The sequence below is a fragment of the Helicoverpa zea genome, chromosome 7 (genome assembly GCF_022581195.2).
Source record: "Helicoverpa zea isolate HzStark_Cry1AcR chromosome 7, ilHelZeax1.1, whole genome shotgun sequence".
Taxonomy (NCBI): domain Eukaryota; kingdom Metazoa; phylum Arthropoda; class Insecta; order Lepidoptera; family Noctuidae; genus Helicoverpa; species Helicoverpa zea.
In genome coordinates, this window is record NC_061458.1 from 9,372,832 (window position 1) to 9,398,374 (window position 25,543).

The window sequence follows — 25,543 nt, forward strand, 5'->3', positions numbered from 1 at the left end:
ATTTCGAATACCTATACCTACTTATAGCCTACATCGCAAGAGGACGACATTAAAAATAAATAAATCAATCCCATTCACATTCGTCTCTGAAAAAATTACAAATGAAACATTCTTGCCTTGTTTCCAAGTTCTTACCTGTTTAGTGGTCTTAGCATCAATGTTCTTGACAGCTGGGAACTGGGGTCTGGGCAGCTGCGTGGTCTGGAAGGTGTACTTCCCAGGAGCCCGCTGGGGTTCAGGCTGCACTCGGGGTACGGATGCACCCCGCGTTGTAGCTGGCTCTGATATCCGCACGCTTTTGGTTGGCCGGCCATCCTGGAATTGAGACTTCTTAGTAGACCATATTATTATGTTATTTAGATATAGTCAGTGCAATAACATATGCTTTCGTAAGAGCTACGGACGGACGAACTTCTGTTTAAGAATATTGTAGCATCTATGAATTTGAAACGTCACTAATATTCACAACGCTTTTCGAGCAATATACTTACCATATATAAGAATATTGCAAAGTTTCTAGGTACGTTAAAGTATCGATATTTTTATCCTTTTGATTTATTTTTAGTCTTTTTTTCAGCAGTAACGTTTTAAATATGTTGTCCAATTCCCGGCGAATGTCTGATTGAACATCGAATAACTGTCTATGAATATATTGGAATGAAAACATTCATCATAAAACAACACACGACTTCGCATGATTCAGGTTTATGCTACATTCGTCTAATGCGACAGACATTGCAAGAACTTCTTCAATCATTTCTACATTCTAAATTATGAGAAAGTGGAATCATACTTATTACATTTTCAGACCAGTAACAAAATACCACAATGGAAAATTATGTTAAAATATATGAGAAAGTGTACCTAAATGGAGATTGCATTTCCATAAACATAAATACTGGTGAGTTTTATGGTATTGTATTGTTTCCAGCCTTTTAACCTAGAAAAGGCGGATATCTTTTAATTGCCAGGAAACACAGGCATTGTAGACTGATAAAGTTTTATAGAACACCGTTTTACTTCTTGGGCAAACTAAGCTAGAGTTTTCTATTATGCATGGGTAACGCTCTTCAGCGGATCTTTTATTATTGGAGGTATTTGAGGTAAAACTCGACAACATCCATTTGTAGAATCACACTTCTGCTATTTCTTTTATTAATATGTATGTCTTATCAGGTAACAAATAAACGCAAGTAGTATATGCACATAAATACGCTGTTTGCAACCCCTCTTAAAGCGATGTCTATTGGAGTTAGTGCTAGTAAAGTTGTTTCATATCCTGCCTTTACCCCGTTACCCCTTCATACCTATATCCTTAGTTAAAGTTTAAGAATATTAAGCTCACCTGTGCAGGTATCTGCTGCGTTTGATACGTCAGTATGACGGTCTGTTTAGTGAGGGTCTTGGGCACGCCTCCAGCCCCGACCACGGTGGTCACCCCGGTTGAAGACACCTGCGTCGCCTGCAACGGCAGCTGATTGTACCCCGCCTTTTTGTCTGGAATTTATACACATTTTATTGGTTTTAAATCTTCCGAAAATAAATGGTGGAAAAAGTGAAAGTGAAAATCCTTTTTCTCTATTATGCTCATTTTAAGAAGCCTTTTTCTCATACATATTTTAAACCGACTTCAAGAAAAGGAGGAGGTTCTCAATTCGTCGGAATCTTTTTTTTTGTTTACTCTTATGCGGATGTAATCAGCTAGGGAACATTCATGTAGTGTTGAAAACATTGGGCAGCTTTTCAGTTGATTGAGATGTTCAGATGTATCGTAGGTGAACCTAGAATAGCTAAGTACTTCAGTCAATCAACCATGTCTTACATTCTAAAATTTCACTCGGTTACTTTATACGGAAACCGTCAAATGGTCCGTTTTACCTAATCGGATTAAGTAAACGCCCATTTATCGTGAACACATTCCTGGATCGACGTGAATACTTCATCAGGTTTCTTTAAGCGGATAGGTTTTCATAAAAGACGCCTTCATTTATCAGAGAAAATGGCAGACACAGCAGAGCAAACCATTGGCTCGGAATAATATTATATCGATCGAAGAATTTATTGAGGCATGTGAAATATGGACGGTTTCGTATAATGTCTTATGTTTAGAAAACGAATTTTACATTCTCTTGCTGTGTGTGTTAGAAATTCGAAGAAATCATATTTTTATTCAAGCCATATTTATTGGCTTTTATAATCTTTAAATTCATTTGCTATTTTCTAAATGCCCATTTCAGGAATCCTCTCAAATGCAATTTGCATACCTAATCTGTAACGGGTGAACGACACTCTGATTAACATAATCTAGATACCTGCTTTAAAAGTCTGCATTCCAAAAACTGATGTGCACTTTCAATTTTTATTACCAAATATTTTAAACAAATTAAGATTTAAAATATTTGAGAGTATTTACATTTAAATGCAAATTATTGTATTTTAATAAATTAATGCGGTGTAATCAACATGCTGACACACATAACTGATATTACAACTCTGCTCACGCATGCTCACCTAATGCATTGTTATTGATAGTAGACTCCTTGTCCTTATGCGGGGCTCCGAAGGCCGGTTCCGCAGCCACGCTCACGTCCCCGACCTTCGCAGTTTTGGCGTGTTGTTGCCTGAAACCGAACCTAACAAATGAGACAATAATAAGACAGATATCAGAAGAAAGTGCTTATTTATTCAACCAGCAATGAAGCACGTAGTCAAGTTAAAGTGTCTGCTAGTCTTTAGCCATCTAGACACATTGAAGCTACCGTTTAAATTGAAACGCCTACGCAAAATGTAAAAGCAATAAATTACTCTCCGTCCGCATCAGGCGCGCAATCATTTGTAGGTAAACTGTGTGCCTCCGCGTTCACGTTTAGAATTAGAATTACAATAAAATGATAAAAGCATTTAGCTTTCTATTTTATGAATAAGTTAATTTGCGTTTTTATTATGTCATTTCCCTATAGCACTTGCTTTCGATAGCGGTTATGTAAGGTGCGGGTGTGATCTGGTTTGTTACCTGGTGGAACGTAATGGCTGGCCGGCGGTCTCCTTGCGGGGTCTCGCGAGAGGCGTCGACCGGCCCGACAACACCTCCTCCGGACGTAAATCCTCCGTGGAACCTGTCGTGAAATGTTGATCATTATATATGGACATCTTACCTGTTATACACACCCGGTGCGTGCATGCAACTCGTCATTAAACCCAAGTTTCTTATTGCAACATTCTACGAGATAACGTTTGAGATGTTTTGTATTTCTTCATCATGTTTTTTCAATATGATTCGGTGTAAATTATTACAATGTCTTTGTTCTCCATCGATATATTTTGACAAAATTTTAATCATGTTTTGGATAACCTTTGACATTGTTTGATCCGGTACAATCATTGTCCTACCGATTTCATGTTTCCTCTCAATTTCCTTGAATATACGATCACTAAGTACTGCGAAGCAAGCGTTACTTTCACTGCTTACCTTCGCAACATTTTGACAGCTGAATACTAAACATCTAGATAGTACACTACGACATACAGCCCGCGCTATCTAATGATCTTTTTGTGATGCCTACCTCTATTCAAATTAGTGAGCACCTTGTCTTCTATTTTGACATGATTACGACACTGCTAAGCTTTTAACAAAAACTTCTTATAAGCTATAGCAATATATATATATTGCTGCAACTGATGTTGTTTTTTTTTACGGATCAGTCTTATAGCCGTCTTTCACCACATAACCGCCACATCTCAATTGAGTTAGCCAATTATTTATTAAATGTGAAGGGGTGAACAATCCAAACGAACTGACTCGGAATTTTTTTAAGGATAATTCTTACCGTTTGTATCACCTCATAACTAAAATTGCGTCACAATTGAGCTAGGCAAAAGTTTGAAGGCATCAAAAACTTACTCTAGCCTTTACAATATCAGCAAGAATGTCCTACCTCCATTCCCGTTCTTATCATGCGCCTTCTGTTTCCTGCGCGAGTTGTCGTCAGCACGCGAGGTGCTGGCCGGTCGGCGGCGGAACCCGAAGGAAGTGGCCACGCCCCTGCTGGGCTTGTTGCCGTTGCCCGAGCTGCTCTTCTCTCGCTTCTTTGCACCCTTCGACTCAGAGTGACCCTGGGGAAGAAGTTGTGGATCAGTATGTTTATAAGCGAGCCATATACGAATGGACCTTAGTGAAAGACAAGCCTGATGGAAAAGACGGCTTGTGTAAAACACAAGCGGATTGGGATCCCTAATATCTAATACTCAGTACTATTAAAATTGCTTTAGCAGTTCTACCAAGAAAAAGCTCCATGAGTCTTTAGAACAACTTTCGGCACGTGAGGACCGTTACGGTTGAGCGAAGATAACACAAAAGCTAGTTTTAAAAAGTTTCTGGAATTCGTCTAGTAGTTGCAAATATCTATCCACCTGCTTTTACATAAGGAGGTACATAAACGAACAAAGACCACAACTGACAACACAGAGGGTCTCCGTCGTTAACTTGACCTACGACCGACATCAGCAAAGCAGACGGCCTTTGGTATAAATCGCGTATATAATTACAATTCACCGCGTATCATGGCACTATTTGTCTGAAGTTCACGGTATGTTCGATATGGCTTGACCTGGGGATATATGGTCTTCAGTGTAATTTGTTTTGTGCTTTTAGTTGATTTACTTAATTGTAATGTTGTGAAATACGGGTTGCACATAAATGATTTAAGATAAAGATAGACGCAGTGAAGTACCAAAGTTTCCGAACATATTTTTTTTTTAATCCAACCTTTTAACTACACCTACTATTAGTTTCGTATATGAGTTACCAAAATCATCTGCTGTTACAGGCGTACAAACAGAATGGGACATGGGGTTACCATTTGACCATTTTCGTGAGAAACCCCAAACATTTTATTGTGACCGTTAATTTGTGAATAAAGTGAAAAATTATACAATAAGAATTGGTACAAAGACGTGCCCTTGACATTTATAATAAAGCGTTTAATTAAAACATATAAGGAACTTGAAGTTTACTAACTTCAAACCATTCACCTTCATTGGTTTGGTAAGTTGAGAAATTAGGAAAATGAAGCCAAAAACAATTTTTATCATAAATTCATAAGTTTTACATAAGTTATTGCAATATTTTTTTTTTTACTAAAAACCTTATTTTAATTCACAAAATTTGAATCTCAAGCACAGATTTCTTTTCTGAATTCATAAAATTAAACAATACAGTTTTGATGTTCATTTGATAATTACTAGAGAATATTTTGACTGTGATTTAGATAATTCAATGCTTATCAACTACATTGAATTACTAACAAAATGTTAATTATCACACTAATTTAATTAACCATTGACCTGTCGTAATTAAATAAAACATGAATTTATAAGAACATTAATTTACCTAGAAATCTAAATACAATGTGCTGAATGTGTCTAAATATTTTATTTTAAGTACCTAGTAATTTCGCAAATTTAAATTTGCACGACAACATTTTTTTCACTAAGTATATAGGGTACCTACATATTAAGTGTCCGTTATAAAATGTCTATATCTAATAGGTGGTCGAAGTCGTGGTAGCCTAGTGGGTAAAGCACCAACCTCTCATGTAGGTATGTGTATGTGTCAAGCAATTACCAATGCAACTTTTCTCAGTTTATATGTACTTTCTAAGTACCTATATCTTAATTACTAATGGCTGATTAAAAAGGTGAAGGAAACCTGGACTATAAAGTCTGAGATCACCAACTCGCATTGAGTAAGCGTGGTGATTAGCTCAACCCGTGTGAGAGGAGGCCTGTGCCCAGACGTGGGCCGATAAAAAAGCTGTGACAATATTTCAATAGCTTTGGTGGAGACTGGACCTAATAACGGAATATAACAGTTACCTATACATATTACGTTATTTGTAATTCTGTGTAAAGGTGTAATCAGAATAGATACATTAACGCAATGAATGGATTGAGTACTTAACAAACAATACATTTATAAAGTACCTACGCTATGGTAGTACAATATGGTCGTAGGATTGTAACTACATGACGTATGACGGTATCCGAGGACATTTTTGGAGCGTGGCTTCCGTTGACGAGTTAATAAAACCTGTATATTTTGTAGCTTTGTGTTAAGCTTGTGAAGTTTTGTCATAGGTTATTTTATGTAGGGGGTACCAGCGAAATGCCCTGGCTTTGCATGGGTATACCATTCTTCGGTACTTCCTCTTGAATAACTCTTTGTATTAGTGAAAACGGTATGAAAATCCGTAGCCTAGTATCGATTTTATAGGAGCAGATAATATCTAGAGGAGATATAACCATAAGTTTTGTTTAGTGTTATTTTTCTGTTAATATCAAGAAAAAAAATTTCAATAGTTATTTCCAACTAACAGTAAAATAAACAGTTGCCAATTCATTATAATAAATATCAGCAATAAAATTGGTTTGTGGTTTTACTACCATTCCTATTAGGAATTTGCTTCAAATAAATTCACAGATTAGAGACGATGTTAAAAGCCGTTAACTACTAACTGTCGAACAAGGTTTATCCATGAGATTAAATAATGAAATACAACAGGAGTCCTAGCGATTATCTTAATCGAAGACATATCGACGGAAAAATCTAATTTAAAGAACCATTCTCCGACTTTTTATTCAACGTTAATTGTCTGCTTATTCTCAGATTCTTACTTAACAAATAACTTGACCCAAGTATGTACATTATGAATTATGCTACTTTGTTATTTTTTGTGATAACTCCATCAATAGATATCTACAGCCGTCAAGCTTAATTTGAACGTCATATCTTCCAACACCGAATAAAAATTCCCGAGCCATATTACACAACGTGACTCACTACAACCGGTCGCTTTGCTATCCCAAAATCGATTCGACTCATATTCAAATTCAAACCAGTCGCTATCGAAACAGGTTGCATACAAGAAGTTCCGTCATAAACATATGTCTGAACAAATCATGATGGTATCATTATGGTGTTCTCAAGCCCAACAGCTAGATTGCAACGATTCAATGTTAATGATTGTGCCAGTTGGTTCCGTAGGGTTGTTCAATGAATGGCCGTGTTATGATATTTTGATTGAAGATTTTTGCTATGAGTATAAAGTTTTATTAATTGCTTAGAAATGCAGTGTAGCGCTACGCGTTAGCTACACTATTCTAAGGAGTCCTTTTCACGTTAAAATCAAGTTATCTTGCAATAACTCTTGAAGCATGGTATCTTTATCTATTTATGCAAGTGATATCATAAGCCAATATATTACACCTATTTAGAAAACTAGTTCGATACTAGAAATGGATTGTTTATCGAATATTCAAGCCACATAATCACATCGTTAACAGATATTTTAATAAGACCTGACTTTGAACCAAGCAAATTTTTGATAAGCAATCAAACCAAACAACTTAAACGGATAGACATTTTGGACCTCATAATTCACGAACAGAGTATTATTTTAAACAAATAAGCGAGTGCCTCTGACGATCATAAAAACGGCCACTCAATTGCCGGAAATTGCCATTTAGGACATTTTTAAGAAGGAAGAGGCAACTAAAGGGGACTTTATGGAAGTCACTAAACCAAACAAACTGTAGCTTTGGTAAAAATATTGATAGACGAAGTCGTCGTGAGAACTTTATTAACAGGATCAATACTGAGAACCTTTGTCAAATACTAGCTTTATTCAAGCAAAATTGACGGTTGGTTGCCCCCGAACAGCGAGACGAATTTCTAACAAAGACAGCGGACAATATTGAAACTCTTTTTAAAGACTCGAGAAGAAAGAAGTTTTATCGAAGTAACCCTATACCTCTATGAACTAGATATACCGGTAAAGACCTGAGAATGGTATTAGAAGAAACGTAAAAACGCGTGCGACTGCTGTAGTAATTGGTTGTCGGTTAACATTTACCATCGTAATGGCGTCAGTGAGAAGCATTGATGTGTTTTGCACCATTAACTTCAACCGCAATGAAGCGAGTCTATCACCTGGGGCCCGATTCTTCTAAGTTAATAATGTCAAAATCGAATAGAAATCGAATCGCAATATGATCGTAATAGCAGTTTTAACCATATCTGGCATTCTGCTACTAATAAAAGACCAATCGTATTCGATTGACATTTGATTGGTGTGCGATTGGTCTGCTATATTGTTAATTTTGGTCTATACGGTAGTTTGCTGCACAATCATTTTGCAATCGTAAATCATTTGCAGACAGAATGATTCATTATTGAATGACAGAAAAGGATAAAAACGTTTATTTCAAAGAAAACATAGCGGAATGCCACATACGCTTCAATCGTAATCGAGTCGGGATCGGATCTCAGTCGAATCGAGTCGAACGTCAATCGAATGTTGCTTAAGTAAAATTAGGAGAATCGGGCCCCTGACTTTTAGATATCTTTTAATGTATAAAACACATATGGCTACTATTTCTTCATTTCTATTTTATTACGTGCAACTTCCATAAAATAGGTCGTGTATTTTGTACTCAGACAGGATAAAAATCCATAGTATAGTAGCTAATATGATTTCTTACAATATAAGTAAACTATGTAACCATGTAACTGCGTACAATACTCCTCAGCTTGGCGTAGTTCCAGATTCTCATACACAGCAATAATATTAAGACTGGAGCAAAGAGGCAGACAAAATTGAATAGTAGGTAGGTACCTCATAAGTTTCAGCCATACCCTCATATTGCAATATTCACCTGTTTCACAAAATAACCAACGTTTTCTCATCCGAAGTCAATTATGCATGATAAACAAGATAACATCGATCTATTTCGAAATCTATTTAAAACTTTCCCACCTTTTGTATACAAACCGAATCGATGTGAACAAGTGGATGCAATAAGATTCTGTGAGGACCATTGAATTCTCGTACAATGGGGGCCGTATCTCACAGTGTGGCCAGTAAAAGTACACTTTGAATAATATCAGGCAATATAGATTGCAGCCATTACAAAGTTCTGCCGTACAATGGGCTTCGGCATCATACGACTTTGTATAACGGTGAGATTTATAAATCATTTAATCTGAGTTGTGAGCCCTTTCGCAAAAAATTAGAAAGGAGCAGCGAAAGTTTATTCTAGTTCAGTTTTTAACAATGGTAGTTGTTATTTAAATTTTATTGCCTATTGTAGCACAACATGTTATGATAATATACGCTTAATAGGTGTGGTTGGGTGTACACATGGCGCTTAAGCTAAATCAGCTTATGTTATGAAATGATACTCACAGATCGATTATCACATTATGGATGTAAGAACATGTTGAACAAAAGGAAAGAATGGTGATGCCAGTTCCTATTTAAATAACGTGTACCTAAGACAAGACAGTCAACAATTTTAATTGAACTGTTGATGGCAAAGCAGTACATAGTTGGTCTGCTACACAACGCTGACCGCAAACTCAGCCGCAAGTGGACGCCACAACCTGCGCGCACGCATCCCTATTTACCGTTACGGACGACTGACCGCAGTTACGTTATCATATTTTCCTATATTAACTCTTTGGGCAGCCCTTCGTAACGAGAAAATATTCAATAAAACGCGGTATTGGAGCAGTCGGAAAAGTAAGTAGAAATCGATCTAGTAGGTAAATAGTAGAATAGATAGAGGAGCGGGTAAACAATGTAGCCGAGGACAGCAGAGAGTTATAATAAGAATAAAATGTATTAAACTAAATTCAATCGTAATAAACCTCCTCATTCAATCCCCAATTATCCTCAATTTTCAATTGGTTTATTAAATATGTATGCGAAACAAATAAATTGATATTAAAATTAATTCGACCTAAATAAATTATTTATCCCTTACCCGGATCAAAATTACATTTCTGCGACTGCATGGACTGTGGGTATTACTGTGATGACATAACTCTGAACCACTTCAAGCCTTTTAAAACCTGTAGTACCTACAGACTGTACAAATAAACATATAATATGATAGACAAGAAAACCAGACTGGTCTCTCAAACAATGTTACTATAGAAATTATAATCAATAGCGATGTTTACTACGAAGAGTTAATATCTACAATTTAACGCTGTGTAAAGGATATCGATTTCATTCTAGTGTATTAACTTGTTTAGGTACATAGGTACAAACAATACAATGCACTTATTTTCGCTTTTATAGCACAATTTTACCCCACACGAGCCAATGTTCTCTGAATAGAAACTCAAAGTTTTGCTCACTCGGTATGCCTTTGTTTGAAATAGCTGACTTCGATAAAAAAAGGTTCTAGTGATGTGAAGTATTCGCTCGACACTACAATGTCACCGAGAGAGAACCATCGGTGTTCTTACGATCGATAAACCAGTCCAAGTAGGTAGGTTGAAATAAATGCTACTGATTTAAATTTAAATTGATTAATAGATTTGTATAATTTCGGTGATTTAAATAAGCATGCAAAAACAATAGGTTCCCCACTCATAACAATTATTTCTAAGAGTAAACATGTCGAAAATGAAGGAGGAACCGTCCTTAATTTTGACTAAACTGAGAGAATTTGAGAAATGGATGGGCTTTGAGACTGAGATCAAGTGGCTGACGGCTTTTGTTGCGTTTAGTTATCATGTTCTTGCTGTCTACTGGTGTTATCATTACGCATTGCCTGTGAAATGGCAGAGCGTTATTTTTGGTGAGTTAAAATGCCATTATGACTTTTAAAACCTGAACATCTATTCTCAATCTATTAACAAAATCATCAAATATCAACGCACTACTGGTTAAGTATGTATGAAACACAAGTTTTCTTAGGCGACGTAAATGAGCACCAAAAAGGAAGTTCACGAAAAACCTGTATATTCGAGAGAAATAGCTCTTCTACTTCTTACTGCCCTGTTCCCAAGTTATTAAGATTCGGCGCAATATGTTTTCCATCTTCATAGTAAACATCCACTCCCGCATTAGTCATATCGCGAGAAACAGCTTGTCGCACATAAAACAAAACATTACAAAAATCGGGTAATGTGGTATTTTGAAACTGTTTTCAAAATACCACATATATGATCTGTTAACGATTGACCTAAAGCTCGACATTTTATATAATATGATATTTTTCAGCGTATGCTATGGTCTGCTTCAGTGGGTTTGGCATAACCGCCGGAGCGCATAGATACTGGGCACACAAGGCTTTCAAAGCTACCACACCACTGCGGATTATCATGCTCCTGGGTTTCGCGTCTGCTGGCCAGGTAATATCAAAAATTTATGCTCCATTATATGCAGATGGCAATTTCAAAGCAATATCTGCTGGCTCGTAAAGTTATTTGGCGGTGTCTAGACGGTTTTCGGGTGCATAGCGAAAGGGAATTACATTTTTGGGAATATAGAAATTGTTATATTTGTAGAAGTTATTTCTGACCTCGCTGAAGTTGCCACGAATTTGATTTATTCCACTATTCATCAAAACTAGAGAAACTATACATTTAATGTGCTGTTATAAATTAATTTATACAGCTATAGTGTGAGTGTGAAGGTTAGAGGGCACTCCAAATTTAATCAAAATAAACATATGCTCGCATTCATATTATGTAAGCAAAGGTTGTTTAATTAACATGTTATTGAAATGAACTTTTATTTCAACTGTTGCTTCCATATAATAAACAAATAATTTCAGAACACGATATATCAATGGGTTCGTAACCACCGTATTCACCATAAATACAGTGACACTGAATCTGACCCACACAATCGGGAACGAGGGTTATTCTTCTCTCACATCGGTTGGCTTCTGATGAAGAAGAAACCTGAGGTCACCAGCAAAGCCAAGGAGATTGATATGAGTGACATTGAAAACGATGCGCTGCTTACTTGGCATAGAAAGTACATCAGACAAATGTGTACGAAAATGTCTTCTTGTTATACTGGACTGTCGGTAATCCGACTTCTGGCTAAACCAGTGTCCCTTACAATCCGATCCATGTTTTTAGGGCTAATCTTCTTCTAATGCGTACATAATTAATTGCTTAGGTTTTAACTTTTACTAATCCCATGTTAATATTTACTAAACATGGGATTAGTAAATAGCATGGCATGTAGTCTGAAAGTAGCGCCAGTTACAGAAAAGATGAGAAGTAGAAGATTGTCGTGGTATGGACATGTAATGAGGAGGGATGATACGCATGCAACAAAGTGTGTGCTAAGTATGAATGTAGATGGATGGAGAGGAAGAGGAAGACCTAAGAAAAGATGGATGGATTGCCTGAAAGATGATATGAATAGGAAGGGAGTGAGTGTCAGTATGACGAGTGACAGGGGAAAATGGAAGAAAATGACATATTGCGCCGACCCCAAGTAATATTTGGGAACAGGGCAGGAGAAAGAAGAAGGAGGTTAATATTTACTAAACGGATTAGGCTCTTTAAAAATCCACGTAAAAGGCTGAAGGAGTTTGCCATTTCGTAGCCGTATCGGGACCTTTATATAAGAGATCCGATAGGAAAAAACCTTACCACCGTTGGTTAATTTTGTTTCTTATTCATATTACAGGCACTTGGACATAGTAAATCCTTTAATGACCTTCGTGATCCCGACTTTAATCGGTATGGTACTATGGGGGGAGACCTGGAAGGCAGCTGTGGCGTGGCAGTGCTGCATTCGATTCCTGTTTGTGTACCACAGCGAGCTGACCGTCAATAGCTTAGGACATACTATAGGATATAAGCCTTATGATACGTAAGTGACTTTTAATGCTATACCTAAAATATTTTCTTGCCTCATCGAAATTATTTTGGCAATATTTTTATTTTCATCATATATTAAACTTTATTTGGAACTTCAAAGTAAGCAGCAATCATTTGTAGCTGCATAATTTGTGCATGAATACTTCCGGGAAAGGGAATACGTTGAGTTTCTCTTGAAACGTGACCTTTTGAGCTATCTACATGTTGTGCGTTTGCGCAGTCTGTAGCGTAGATCGTATTAACTCATTATAAAACATTAAGCTGTTGGTGTTTTGCATAAATAATTTAAGAAAATATTATAACCACTTTAATAATGTCAGTAATACACGGCTTGATACACGGACACCTAAACATACTTGCAATAATTGATGCTAACTTCATCAAAAATTGTGTTAGATTTCACATATATCCAAAAATAACGGCAATTTTAGATCTTTATTGTCGAACTTGAACACTAAAAATGTAAATTTTAATGCGAAATACTTATAGCATAACATTAAATTAATATTTTCGCTATAAAATTCTACCTGGAATCTGCTATTGAACGACGAATGTTATGGTTATTATTGGTATTATAAATAACAGCATTTGACAACATCTTTTATTAGATTATTGGTAGGTATTATTTGTCTGGGACACAAGTTATTTGGCTCCTGAAAAATAATAAGAACTAGCACTACTGAATTTCGCGGTTAAAATCTTACTGCGCTATGTACAGAAACCCCTTCATAGATTTAACCTTCTGGGAAATCATATATCTTTTATTTAACGTCATCAAGGAAAAGCAAGAGACTGTTTTTTTTTCTATTAAACAAGCAAAAGGGACCCTAGTGGTGGTCATGCGGGGAGCCCTCGTTAATACATAACGTATTACTTTTTCCAGGAGCATTAATCCAGCGGAGAACGCCATCATCTCAGCTTTGACCGGAGGCGAAGGTTGGCACAATTTCCATCATTCCTTCCCATTTGACTACAAGGCGGCGGAGTGGTCACATACCTTCGACTTCACTACGGACCTCATACATTTCTTCGAGAAATTCGGCTGGGTGTACGACAAGAGAGAGGTCACGAAAGATTTTATAAAGAAATATGCTGAACAGCACGCTAAGTTCAGTAGCTGAGACAAAGCGGTTGAAGTTGGTATATGTTTTATGATATACGTAATATTGTATTGTTCTTAATTGTAGTATTTATTCAAAATTAAATGTTTTAATCACTCAAATATAAATTAAACAATCAAATAAGTTCTATTTATTAAAAAAAATGCACAATTAATGTGACGCAGTAATTACGTTCTTTATTAGGAACAAACAATTTTCAAGATCACTAGCCTCATATCAGCACAATGCATGTCCTAGAAGTTTCGTAGTTGGTTATGCTAATACATTACGTACCGACAAATCTTTATTATGATCTCATACCGCAAATAGTTAGCACCCACGCGTGTCAGCTAAATAAATGTACGAATGTGGTGCAACTTGGACCAGCCAAGTTTATGCACTTGGCAGTAAGCCACACGACCTTATGAACTTCGCATAAAAATTACGTAATTCGGCGACGTAGGTATTGTGAATACTAGTTAAACCCAACATTTTTGCAATTTGCATTGAATTGCACCATGTATATTAAAACCAAAATTAACACACGTAGGTATCCAAATAAACTTTTGAAGACTGCATATTATTTAACCAGGATACAAATTTCTTTAACACAATTATTACCTACAATATTCTACTATAATATTGCTGCTATAATAGATAAAAGCTGTACCTACTGTTGGAAACAAATCTAGTTATAGACATAGATACTTTGTACCCGCTAATAAAGCTGAAACCGCTGACTGAGCCCTTTCCATGGTGCCAGTTCCTCATCGCTCCGTCCCAGTTAACGGCTTTCTACATTCTTAGCTGTAATAAATTGATGGTGTTTAGCGAACGCCTTGGAGATTGCGGCCTGCGACGATAATGTGTGCACATTATTTACAATCCTGGGAATCAAACTATGACAGTCCTGGGATGATGAAATTATAAGCTTTTGGAACGACCGCAAAGTAAGATGTTTTTGTTTTTATGCGTTTTATTATTGGATTTTCCTACGTGCGACCCTAAAACCACTTCTCGCACCTCCAGCTGTATTGAAACCAAACTGTCCCTTGATCCTTTATCAATTTGGCCATTAAAGTGCAGCAGTTATAGAATCTACCATCCGAATGTCATTTGTACTTGATATTAGAGGATCTGTATCAATGTTTTCTACCAAAAATAAATGAACTCGACAAAAAGATCAAAAACACTTTGAAACTGCAGTGAAAATCTAGCTGCATCATGCAAATCAAAAGTATGATCATAGGAATACCATTAGAATGCAATTGCACCATAATCATAGCTGCAAAGGCCATCGCCATTCACCATAACTTACAATGCAAACCCATTGCTTAAACTTGAAAGTACAACGCCAGTTAAACATGGAAACTTAAAACTAAACTTATATAAGTAACATGTTTTAACTTTAAAGCAATTAACGTTAACGAAGACGTAATACCTTGGCTAATTAGAATTGAGATATATAGCTCGGAATTAGCATATGAAACACGATACAGTATGGTGGAAGCTTATGCATACCACTTATGTGTGAACACATACTTAAAATTTTATGCTTAGTCATTAAAAGTCGACAGAATTTATGGCAAAAGACAAAACAAGAAATAAAGCCTAAAATCACTGCAGACTTCATAATGATAATGAAATTTTATGAAATCACCTGATGTGCTGATAATCATAATTCGAAAGACAATAGTATTATGATTCATCTTAACATCATCAAGGCTGATAGACTGACAAGATTACAAAGAAAATATTTATTTGTATAGGAATCAATGGATTTGATAATGCAGAGATCAACGGTAATGATAGCCAAATAAATGGTATTGCAGAGGTTGATTACAATGTTAATAAGAAGTTGGTACTGTTGGTAGGATATATTCCATTCGTAAATACATGCAGTGCCTTGATTGTAGGGGCTGTAGGCGTATACACCAACAATAAAAGTGTAGAGTCTAGAGATAGGGAACAGTGTAGGAACAGGTGACTAAATAAATAGCGAAAGATAAAATCTAACAACGAACAAAGTGAAAACATTCCAATAAGTGAAATTAAAAGTTTAAGGCTTCAAGCTATTTCATCCCACGTGTGGAGAACTAATTGTAATCAGGCCCGCCGCTAGCTGTTTGTTCGCCCGCGTGCAAAACTGATTATGCCGCCCTACGACTACATACGTTTTGTCAAAAAATATATAAGGATCCAGGTGGTCCGGACCCCCCCCCGCCCATTCATATCCATCTTACTTGTCCAACAGAAAAAAATATGTACATGCACCGCTCTGATTGCAGAAAACCCACCTACTTTTGGATAAATAACTATTGCAATACATAACATACATTACACATAACTTTTTATTTACTTGAAATGTTCAGAGTAACCTAAGCCCTAAGCAGTCCTGGGTTAGCCCATAAGCAAACTAAGCAATTGCTTAGGGCATCAATGCAGTGCAATCATTACCCAAGTGGCCCCTATGTATTGAAAGATTGAGATTTACTTAAACTAACGCACTTAAATATCTATAACAATGTTTAAAGTCAGTAAAATACGTTATTTGGTGGGTTTCCCGTTGAAAAATTATAAGACACTTTCCATATGTAAGCAAGTGCGAGCGGAGCGAGCGCGAAATTTTTATTTTTAAAGGACACAAAACAAATAAAAATCACTGTAAATTAACAAAGCAAAGTCAAAAAGTAAGATATGCACAGAAGTGAAGTGCAAAAGCCGCGAGCGAAGCGAGCGCGATTTTTTCCTTAGAGTTTTCATGAAGTGAACATATCATAAAAAGCCATAACGGACGTGCGCGAAAAATGTTTATTCGGAATTGAATGCCTCAACAATTAAACAAAGATAAAATGCGATATCTGACATGGAGCCGCGAGCGCAGCGAGCGCGAATTTTTTTGGGGATGCAAAGGGTGAAACAGTCAAAATTGATAGGAGACGACCAAAGCTAGGGCGGCTTTTTCCGAAATTTTATTGGTTTAATTTTGCCGCCCCCTAAATAGCATTTGCCCCACGCTACGCCACTGGTTGATCTTAAATCGTTTTTAAGAATCTTTAATTTTGAAAATGTCCTTTCAACAGATGTACCTAACTGAAACCGGCAGTGTAAGTAATATTCTTAGCGCTATTGCTGTGTTCGGAAATATTGAAATCAAATCATAAGTAAAAAGATATTGTATTTTTTAAATATTACGTGATAACTCGCTAGATTTGCCGCCCCCTAGGACGTGCCGCCCGCGTGCTGTGCACGCGCTGCACGCCCGCTTACGGCGGGCCTGATTGTAATAAATCACAGCTCTTAAAACACGAATCTATAGCTAACCAGCAATTTTACAGTTATCAACTATCTCATCACCTGTCTAACCATTAGCTTTCATGAAGTCATGCGAGAACAGTAATTAAATACGAGATGGTTATTATCTCAAGCTAGCTGAATGAGTTGACCTGACATTGTGGCATCCGAATTTCACGCACACTCACCGTCTAGGAATTATAACAATTATAGAAGACTTTTGGTTCCCAAACAAATTATAAGTTTCAGATTTCCATTAAAGAAAGCAAAAAGGAAAATAGTCAAAATGTTTAAGTTCTCAAGTGAAGCCAGTAACAATGTATAGCACCATTTTGGTTTCATGGAAACAACAATAGGCCTCGTGTAGGCTTAAATGAGCATAAAGCCATGAAAGAAAGGCGGTTACCACAAATAATAAGAACGTATTGTTCTTCATAATTAGTGAAGAATCGTGGGTGCTTCGACATAATGGAGATTAATACAATAATTTCGTCTGACTTTCACTGAACGACAGTGATGACGCTCCGGCCATTAGTGCGCTTAATGATTGATCGCAACGTGGAACCTGCATCGATTTGATTGTGTAATATCAGGTTATTTGTTTCAACTTGTTGCAGTGTTATTGATGACATGTGTTTTTATATTTGAGTGTGGGAATCTTCAATCGTAACATTTTCTGTGAGAAGTTTGTTTGTAGCATTTGAGTATTCAAAAACATCCCAATTAAAATTTTATTTTCTGCACCATTTTAGTTGTAGCTTGCACAAAGGATGTCGATTTAATTAAAATCTGTTTTCCTTGTAAACTGGTATTCAGGAAGTAATAAAAGATAAGAACAGCTATCTCGCAAACACTAACAAAGGCTGGAATGGAATGCAACTATTTAAGACATTAGAATTAGTCTACTGAGTTACTGATACTTTTGATGTTGATGATAAAGAAACCTTGCGTACGTTTTAGGAAAAAACTTACCCATCATATGATAATAATCATAATGTCTTTTACGAAATAATTTATGTATGTGAGTATGTAATTATGACTGCCGTAGTAACTGGAGTGCATTAAAGTTTCCAAAGCACTTATCGTAGAATGATACATAATTAATTGTTACAACGTAATGTTTTTAATTGACTAATTTCAAAGCAGGTACCCAATTAACAACAATGTTCCCACACAAATGCCTTTTGAATTTACTTATCTTTTAGGCGATACATGATTTTGCTTTATGGTGCAAACGAGCCATAACGGTAGAAAAAGATTTCTGTAGCACACGAATATTCTCGAGTTATGCTCATACCTACAGCTGACCTGACACACTAATACATCGCAGAAATTAAAAATAATTGTTTACTTTGCACCAGTGACAACAATGGCATATTATGTTCAGCAAGAATGTTAATTTTCAGTGGTTTCATTATAACGATTATGTAGCAAAACAGTCACGCAACAATCCAAGCGCTACCGATTTTCAAGGTCCCTAACGATGCAGCGACTAAATTAATTGATGTCAATTATGATGCCGTAAAAACAACCATGAACGCTATGCAAACCGCAGAAGAAATTGGTCTTCGATATCAAAAAGGTTAACGGTATTGCATCATTGCAAAACATGCCAGATCGTCCATTTTGCGCACACGTTCTCAGCGAAGTTTCCGCGTTATATAATCACTGAAATCCATATATCTACGTACTGTTTTGCATCGAAAGCTTCGGAATAATGTCAACATGAAGTGCACTAATTGCATTGTTTAGGATTATCGAAGGTTTGTATGAAGGTTATTGCATATCAGACGTACCATATCGCACTGAGCTTCACCGTCGTCGTCATAGAATATGGTGTCGCAGTCGTCCATCCCTGCAGCTGAGTCCACCTCACTCCTCAGCAGCGCGGGCCGGCGCCGTCATCAACGTCGGCACACGCGGCCGGACCACCGGCATCCGAACTTGCACTAATTGTCTTTACGGCTACACACCGACACCGGCTCAAGACTCCACTATCGTAGCGAATTTAACGATCGAAATCTTCTGGATAATCCGATGAGTCACGCGACACCGACCTGACTAGGTGCAACACTGCTCGCTCCGCAGACGACGCTCGGAAGGTGTGGGTGTCCTTAACGAGCTGAATCACACGCTACCTCGAGGAGGAGCCTCGCGTTCACTTAACATTTTTTGGGTACTAACTAGCGGATGAGCCGATTGATTGTATATTTTTTGTTTGCTCAAGGGCGATCCGCTGAGTGCGCTAGGTTTTAGATGGTGTTTTTGTGGCCAACTGCGTAGATAGCGGCGGCCGGGGCGAGGGTGGCGCGCGCACTCCGTCGGGGTGCATTGATCGGATCCCTACTGCGCATGTCCCCTCTTCAGATTTCTCGACTGTTTTGACATTTGCTGGGGGAACCCTTACACGTCCGCCGCAGATTGAAATACAATAAACACATTTCCTTGCGGATGAGCGATAGTCTAAATGCAGGAACGAATAAAAAAATGTTTTACATTAGTAGGAGTAGCTATTACGAACAATAATGACTGAACAAAAAGTAGCGTTCACTATAACATTGAATAAAACAGCTACATCATAGAAATTAGTTCTCACATGTTTTTATGGCACCTCAATAATGGCAGCTGGTTAGAGCCTGCGTTTCATTCAATTATCGCAATTCTGTTAGCTTCGAAGAAATAGATGGGGCATGTAGACAGACAGGCCATAAAAGGAAAGTACCTACCTGGGTATTTACAATTGCTTCACCCGTCGTACCTACGTACGTGCGTATTATGAGTTTGTCTGCGTATACATATGTTGGTTGGTGTAACAACAGTAATTTTACTAGAGTATACATCACGTTCTTTGTGTTCCACAAGCGAAACAGAATTTCATAAATATTATGTGAACGTTTGTAACGCTTTGTTGTTAAGGTCTCATTAGTACAATTTATTTTTATTATTGTAAAAAAGCTAAATGTTAATTCGTGAAGTGTTTTAGATTCCATTGTTTTTTCCTCGTAGCTTTTTTGTCAGCTAAAAAACTTTTATCTTAAAATTATGCAAGGAATGCGTAATAAGACAATTACATACGTATAAATATACATTTTTAACGCTAATTAAAGATTTTAATTACTGAAACTATTTCCAGCTTAACTTGAACTACGTTTATTACAATCTGAATTACGAAGGCGCTAACTCAGTTGAATATTTGATGGTAATAAATTCCGGCGCGGTCGGGTATATTCCTCCTTCATAAATGTTTGACGATATGTCCCTGTTTTCTTATGAACCGAGTCCAGGTGTACATTTTAGTGAGGTACAGGCACCTACTTCCAGTATATTTATAATTTAATTTTCATCTGGTTTTCCTTTGCGAAATTGACAAAATTTTTGGCAGCGAGACAGGGATGTCAAATATTTGATTTATGAAGTTAAATTGAAAAAGTTATTATGTTTGATTGTTTGTTGATTGTATTAAATCTCTGAGTAAATCTATGAATAAATTACTCTACGTTATCAGATTTGCCAACCTACCAAACTTGCGGCAGAAAAAATAGGCATAACAAGGAATTAAGAACACTAGGAACAGAAGTACTCAAAATTTTTTTTGAAAACTCAACAAAAATCAAGTACTATCATACGCAAACACTTTAATATACTAGGTACCTACCTTCCTCAAAACAACTGCCTACTACGATAGTAAACTATGCTAAAATTTGCCTTCACAAAACAAGTTTAGTCAGTCCCCTGTCGTAAAGCACCTGCTATGAATGAACCAAGTCAAGTATGTCAAGGCGCCCGGGACCAACGTTCACTGTGCTTAGGGCTGCCATCCGTCCGGGTTTCCCCGGATTTGTCCTCGTTTGGAGGCCGTCCGGGGGCCGTCCGGGCGGGGTTTCAAGAAGTGTCCGGGGAAAACCCAGACATTTTTCATAGGGCCATCTTAACCTATGGTGCCTGGGTATGCGAATAACCCGGGCGCCTAATAATGCAGAAGTCGAAGTGTCCCAAATCTCAAAAATTTTCGCGCTCGCTTCGCTCGCGGCTTCTTTTCTTGGCACATTTTTTTTTACGTTTAGCTACTTTAATATCCCAATATTCAAACAATTTAGCGCTCGCTTCGTTTGCGGCTTCTTTATTTTGCGGATATTTTTATTATACAAGTTTAGGTGCTTTAGTGACCCAAAACTCAAAAATTTTCGCGCTCGCTGCGCTCGCGGCGACTTCACTTTACAGTTTCCAAAACTCCTAGTTTCCAAATGAGCTTTCTTAATTATGACCTTCGAAATACATTAAGTCACAATCTTTCAATACTAGGTACTACATGAGCTAGAGAAGGCACTGACTTTTCATGTAAGGAAGGACCTCATTGGGGTCCGGGGAAAAAATGCGATTTACGCCAAATGTCCGGGTTTTTTTAAATATTTGTCCGGGTTTGGCGAAATTCGAAATGGCAGCCCTAACTGTGCTCCAGTTATATTATAACCCTTTGCGTAGGTTCATGTCTACTTAACTGTCCTAGAAAGACTCGTCTTTTGTATGGCAGGAGGTAAGTTTTTCTTTAAAGTGTGTAACGTGTTTGTTTGTAGATATGTGTGCGGGGTAAACCTAGTAGGGAAAATTAAGGAAATGTTAAGTTAATGTTAGTTGATTTTAAGACACATGTTGGACGAGTACTTGCTACTACGCTATGCTACTAATGTTCTATAAGTTTCTTAGTCGTGTCGCTATTGGAACACTGGTGTCACTCCGCTCGATTAGGTTATGGTTTGTGGATAGATGTAAGTTAAAGATATGACTTGCACATATTCCAATTTTACAGGAATGTAAGTATGGGGAAATCATGAAAACGTAATAAACATTACATTCCCCTTAAAAAAAAAAAAATTTTACACAGTGTGTACGAGTTTGTGTGTAGCTCCACATTTACATATACGTATAACCCTGCTGGGAGCGCTAAATAACTGTAAACACTATTATTGCAAACTCTACAGCACATTCATTTGTTTAAGCATTCCCTGAATTAAATTTCAGCGTAATGCGTTCATAATTTTGATGATTACAGCAAAACTGTTTATTTAAAAGTACGGATTGAAATCTATTTTACTATCTTATTTACCATACTATCATCATTTTATTGAAAAAATCTTTCACAGTTGCAAAACTAGACTGGGTACTGGCAGATATTTAAAAGGGACGCGGGTAAATCCGCGATAAAACAGCTATACCTATAGTGTATTTATAAAAATACATGATTGTCATGAAATTTTCAAATGAATAGCTTCGAAAGCTATAACATAACAATTAGTTAATGACTAATTGACTACAATTCATTACAAGTTCGTGGATTTATTACGAGCTGTCTATTTGATTGTGTAAATATGACTGTTATTAATGATAGGGCAGAATAAGTTCAATCGTGAATTCGTGGTTTCGTTGCAAAATGTCAAGGGAATATTTTAATGTTACGACAACTTGACGAGAAGGCAAGAACTGTTAGGTACTGGAACTACTTGATTCGTAAAGGGCGATATGTTTGAGTAAGTATACAACTTAAACTTAGAGCAACATAAGTTTATTTAGGAACCTGAATATTTCAAAGCTCCTGAAATGGGACACGTATTTCATTTATAATCTTGAATATAGCTGTTGATTAATTAATATAAATATATGATCCAAGGAGAAAATTATAAGGAATGTTAAATTACTGTAATGTCATTACCCTGAAACAACTTTTCATCACGACCACATTCCAAAGAAAAAATGCAATTTGTATTTCTAAACCTAAGGAATTCATTCCATCGTAAATACATCAAGCCAACAAGATAGTACCCTGTCACATTTCCTTCTGCGGCCACTCTTTAGAGCTAATTTATTATCTAGTACGACGATCGTGTCTGACCGCCAGTACCTACGATCGTGAAAGGTCTAATTACTCCGTTATCTCTAATTACTATCACCAGTCTTTACAACGTGCACAAACAAATGTGCCTCCATATACGTCTGGGGAATTAAACTACATTCTTTCTGAGTAAGGTCATAGTGAAGTCACGTTAAAGGTCAAAGGTCATTTATTTCAATTGTCGCATGCGCTCTTTTGAACTGCATTCTTGGGTCGGCTCGTGTGCATGGTAGGTATGACGTTGCTCCAAAAATAGTGGAGTCAAAAGAGAGGTAAGTAAGTATTTAAATAAGTTTTTCACGTTATTGAAGACTATGTGTAGTCTTACAGCAATAAATATTGAAACCGCAGGAAACACCCAGATAAAATAATCACAAAAGCCAGTTACGAGTACAAGACAATAATGTATTTCATAATTCGTATTATTATCTGTCTTCCAGCTGTGTACAGGCTGGCTAAATTGATACCATCGTACAACGACCGCCGGACGTTACGTAGTCCGTATTATCCCCCTAAGATCATTCATTTGTTCCGTGTAACTCTGTAGGGGGAAATTTTATGAACTACCTTAGTAACTATAGAAATAATACATTGAAGAGACAAGGATAAGAGGCAATAGATAAGCTGTTAAACCAGAGGGTATCGAAATGAACTTGCGTCAAGAGTTACCTTCGAGTTACCTTTGCTAGATTGCTAGATATATATGATTTAAAAAGGCACCAAAACATAGAATACATGTAATTTATTGAGCCAATATTATGCCAGTAAGTTAAGTTTTGTGCCAAAGTCTTGGATAAACCGAGCTGGTTTATTGCACTATAGGAAATTAGTACATGCGTGTCAGCTATATCTGAAATGAACGTACGCACGACGCTAACATAATTGCAATTTTCCAGTCGAGTCGTTGCAGGTTGCGGGTCAGGCGTGCGTCAGCGCAGACGAACAGCGAATGAGATATCGCGTGTACACAAGCAGGAAACGTTCTCCTATCTTATTTTACTCAACAGATAATAGTAAAACAAGCATTTAACTTTAAACTCCGGCACGTTACCCAGTAATACGTAGGTACAGTTAGCATCGAAGCGAAATTTTCAAAACTGCTAAACACCATGTCTACGATAACTTGTCAAAGTATTCCCCTACTTTTTTAAAAGTATTTTTCTACTTTTTTTAAGTTTAGGTGTTAAGTTTTGGTGTTTGTGATGTTAAGAAATGATGAACCTTTACGTTGTTAGGCAGTTTTGAAAATTGTGATATGTATATGTACTCTTGACGCTGACCGTACTTGCGCAAGCGACGCCATCGCTTGTTCTTTTTATTAAGTAGCCAAGAATTATGATGCGCAAGAGTTTTTACATCTGTGCGATAAGAATCAGCATTTCTTCCGCCATTCTAATTGTTAAATAATGAATGTTGTACAATTGTACCTACACATGTCTGCATGTGACAACGAAGGAGTTAAACTCGCGTTGTACATTTTAATCTTTACACATTATCTTAGGTGGACTCATTCATCATTCGAAAAAAGTAATTGAAGTACCCTGAATGAAATGAATCATTCGTTCCGAATAAAAAAAAAACAGCTTGCCGACTTCACAAAGAACTCTCTTAACATATTATAGCATAATTACATAATTGGACTCTAAATACATTAGTAGTGATTACATACGTGTTTCAAATGAATAAAAAATGAACACCCAAGTGAGCGTGATTTGATATTATAAGTTCGTGCAATACAAAAATTCACATGCCTTTCAGGTCAAGGTGATGTCAAATCAATACACTTCAATACAAACAACTTACAACTTTGCTTGTGTTGCAATGTCGCAAGACTGCATAATCAGAACTTTTTCTGTCATTGCCAATGTCCTTTCGTATTTCGACCACACAATGTGCAGAGATGGCGAAAATTAGAGAAGCTTAGACTAGTTGGGACCATCGAAAGCAAAAGATTGGTCGTTCACTAACAAGATGGACCCATCTTGCTAGTGAAGATCAAGTGAATAACATAAGTATATTAATAACAAATAAGTAAAGTGTGTATGTTTGTGACATTTGTAGGGGTTATCTCCCAGTAGAAAATTATTTTTTCATCCCACCATCTCGGAAAGAGTAGTTTTACCCTTTGATATCTGAGCGCAAAAGTCGTTTTTATCCTCTAGAGCGGCAAAGTGATTTGAATTTAGAACATCGTGTGCAATACTCCATTTGTGACAACCTTGATAAGACTTTTCAAACAAATACATATTAAACAAATAAAATACTGCTTAAAATAATTCAATTAATTAAGTATTTTTTATTATTGTTTTTATACAGATTTTTAACGTCGTTTCATTTTTAAAGTGAGTTTTCAAATATATGAACTTTAATAGGTACATCTTTTTAATTTGATACTCGTATGTGCGCGCCATTTTGTTTTTTTGCATTTAGTAATTTCCTCGATGAGGTAACTCGAGTGCAAAGATTTTTCACCTTGTGCTCTTTTGATTCCCTCGCTATCGCTCAGGATTCTAATTATTGAACCACTCGCTACGCTCGTGTTTCAATTTTAGAATCCTTCGCTTGCTC

The 25,543-nt window shown here is 36.8% G+C and overlaps 2 protein-coding genes across 6 annotated transcripts in view; one reads left to right on the forward strand and one right to left on the reverse strand.

Moving 5' to 3' along the window:
• LOC124631868 overlaps nt 1-25,543 on the reverse strand; it is an 82,647-nt gene that overhangs the window by 30,854 nt on the left and 26,250 nt on the right. For 4 of the 5 annotated variants that reach the window (XM_047166501.1, XM_047166499.1, XM_047166497.1 and 1 more), the window contains exons 3-7: nt 3,936-4,113; nt 3,014-3,116; nt 2,512-2,633; nt 1,346-1,497; nt 136-315 (exon numbers count right to left, since the gene is read on the reverse strand). In XM_047166501.1, the coding sequence (XP_047022457.1) occupies nt 136-315; nt 1,346-1,497; nt 2,512-2,633; nt 3,014-3,116; nt 3,936-4,113 (735 nt within the window). The remainder of the gene's footprint in view (nt 1-135; nt 316-1,345; nt 1,498-2,511; nt 2,634-3,013; nt 3,117-3,935; nt 4,114-25,543) is intronic. The other variant, XM_047166498.1, reaches the window with a different exon arrangement.
• Nucleotides 10,420-13,935, forward strand: LOC124631873 (delta(9)-fatty-acid desaturase fat-7-like). Its single transcript, XM_047166508.1, has 5 exons — nt 10,420-10,647; nt 11,073-11,203; nt 11,629-11,834; nt 12,501-12,686; nt 13,578-13,935. The coding sequence occupies exons 1-5, from the start codon at nt 10,464-10,466 to the stop codon at nt 13,813-13,815; spliced, it is 945 nt and encodes a 314-aa protein (XP_047022464.1). The 5' UTR covers nt 10,420-10,463; the 3' UTR covers nt 13,816-13,935.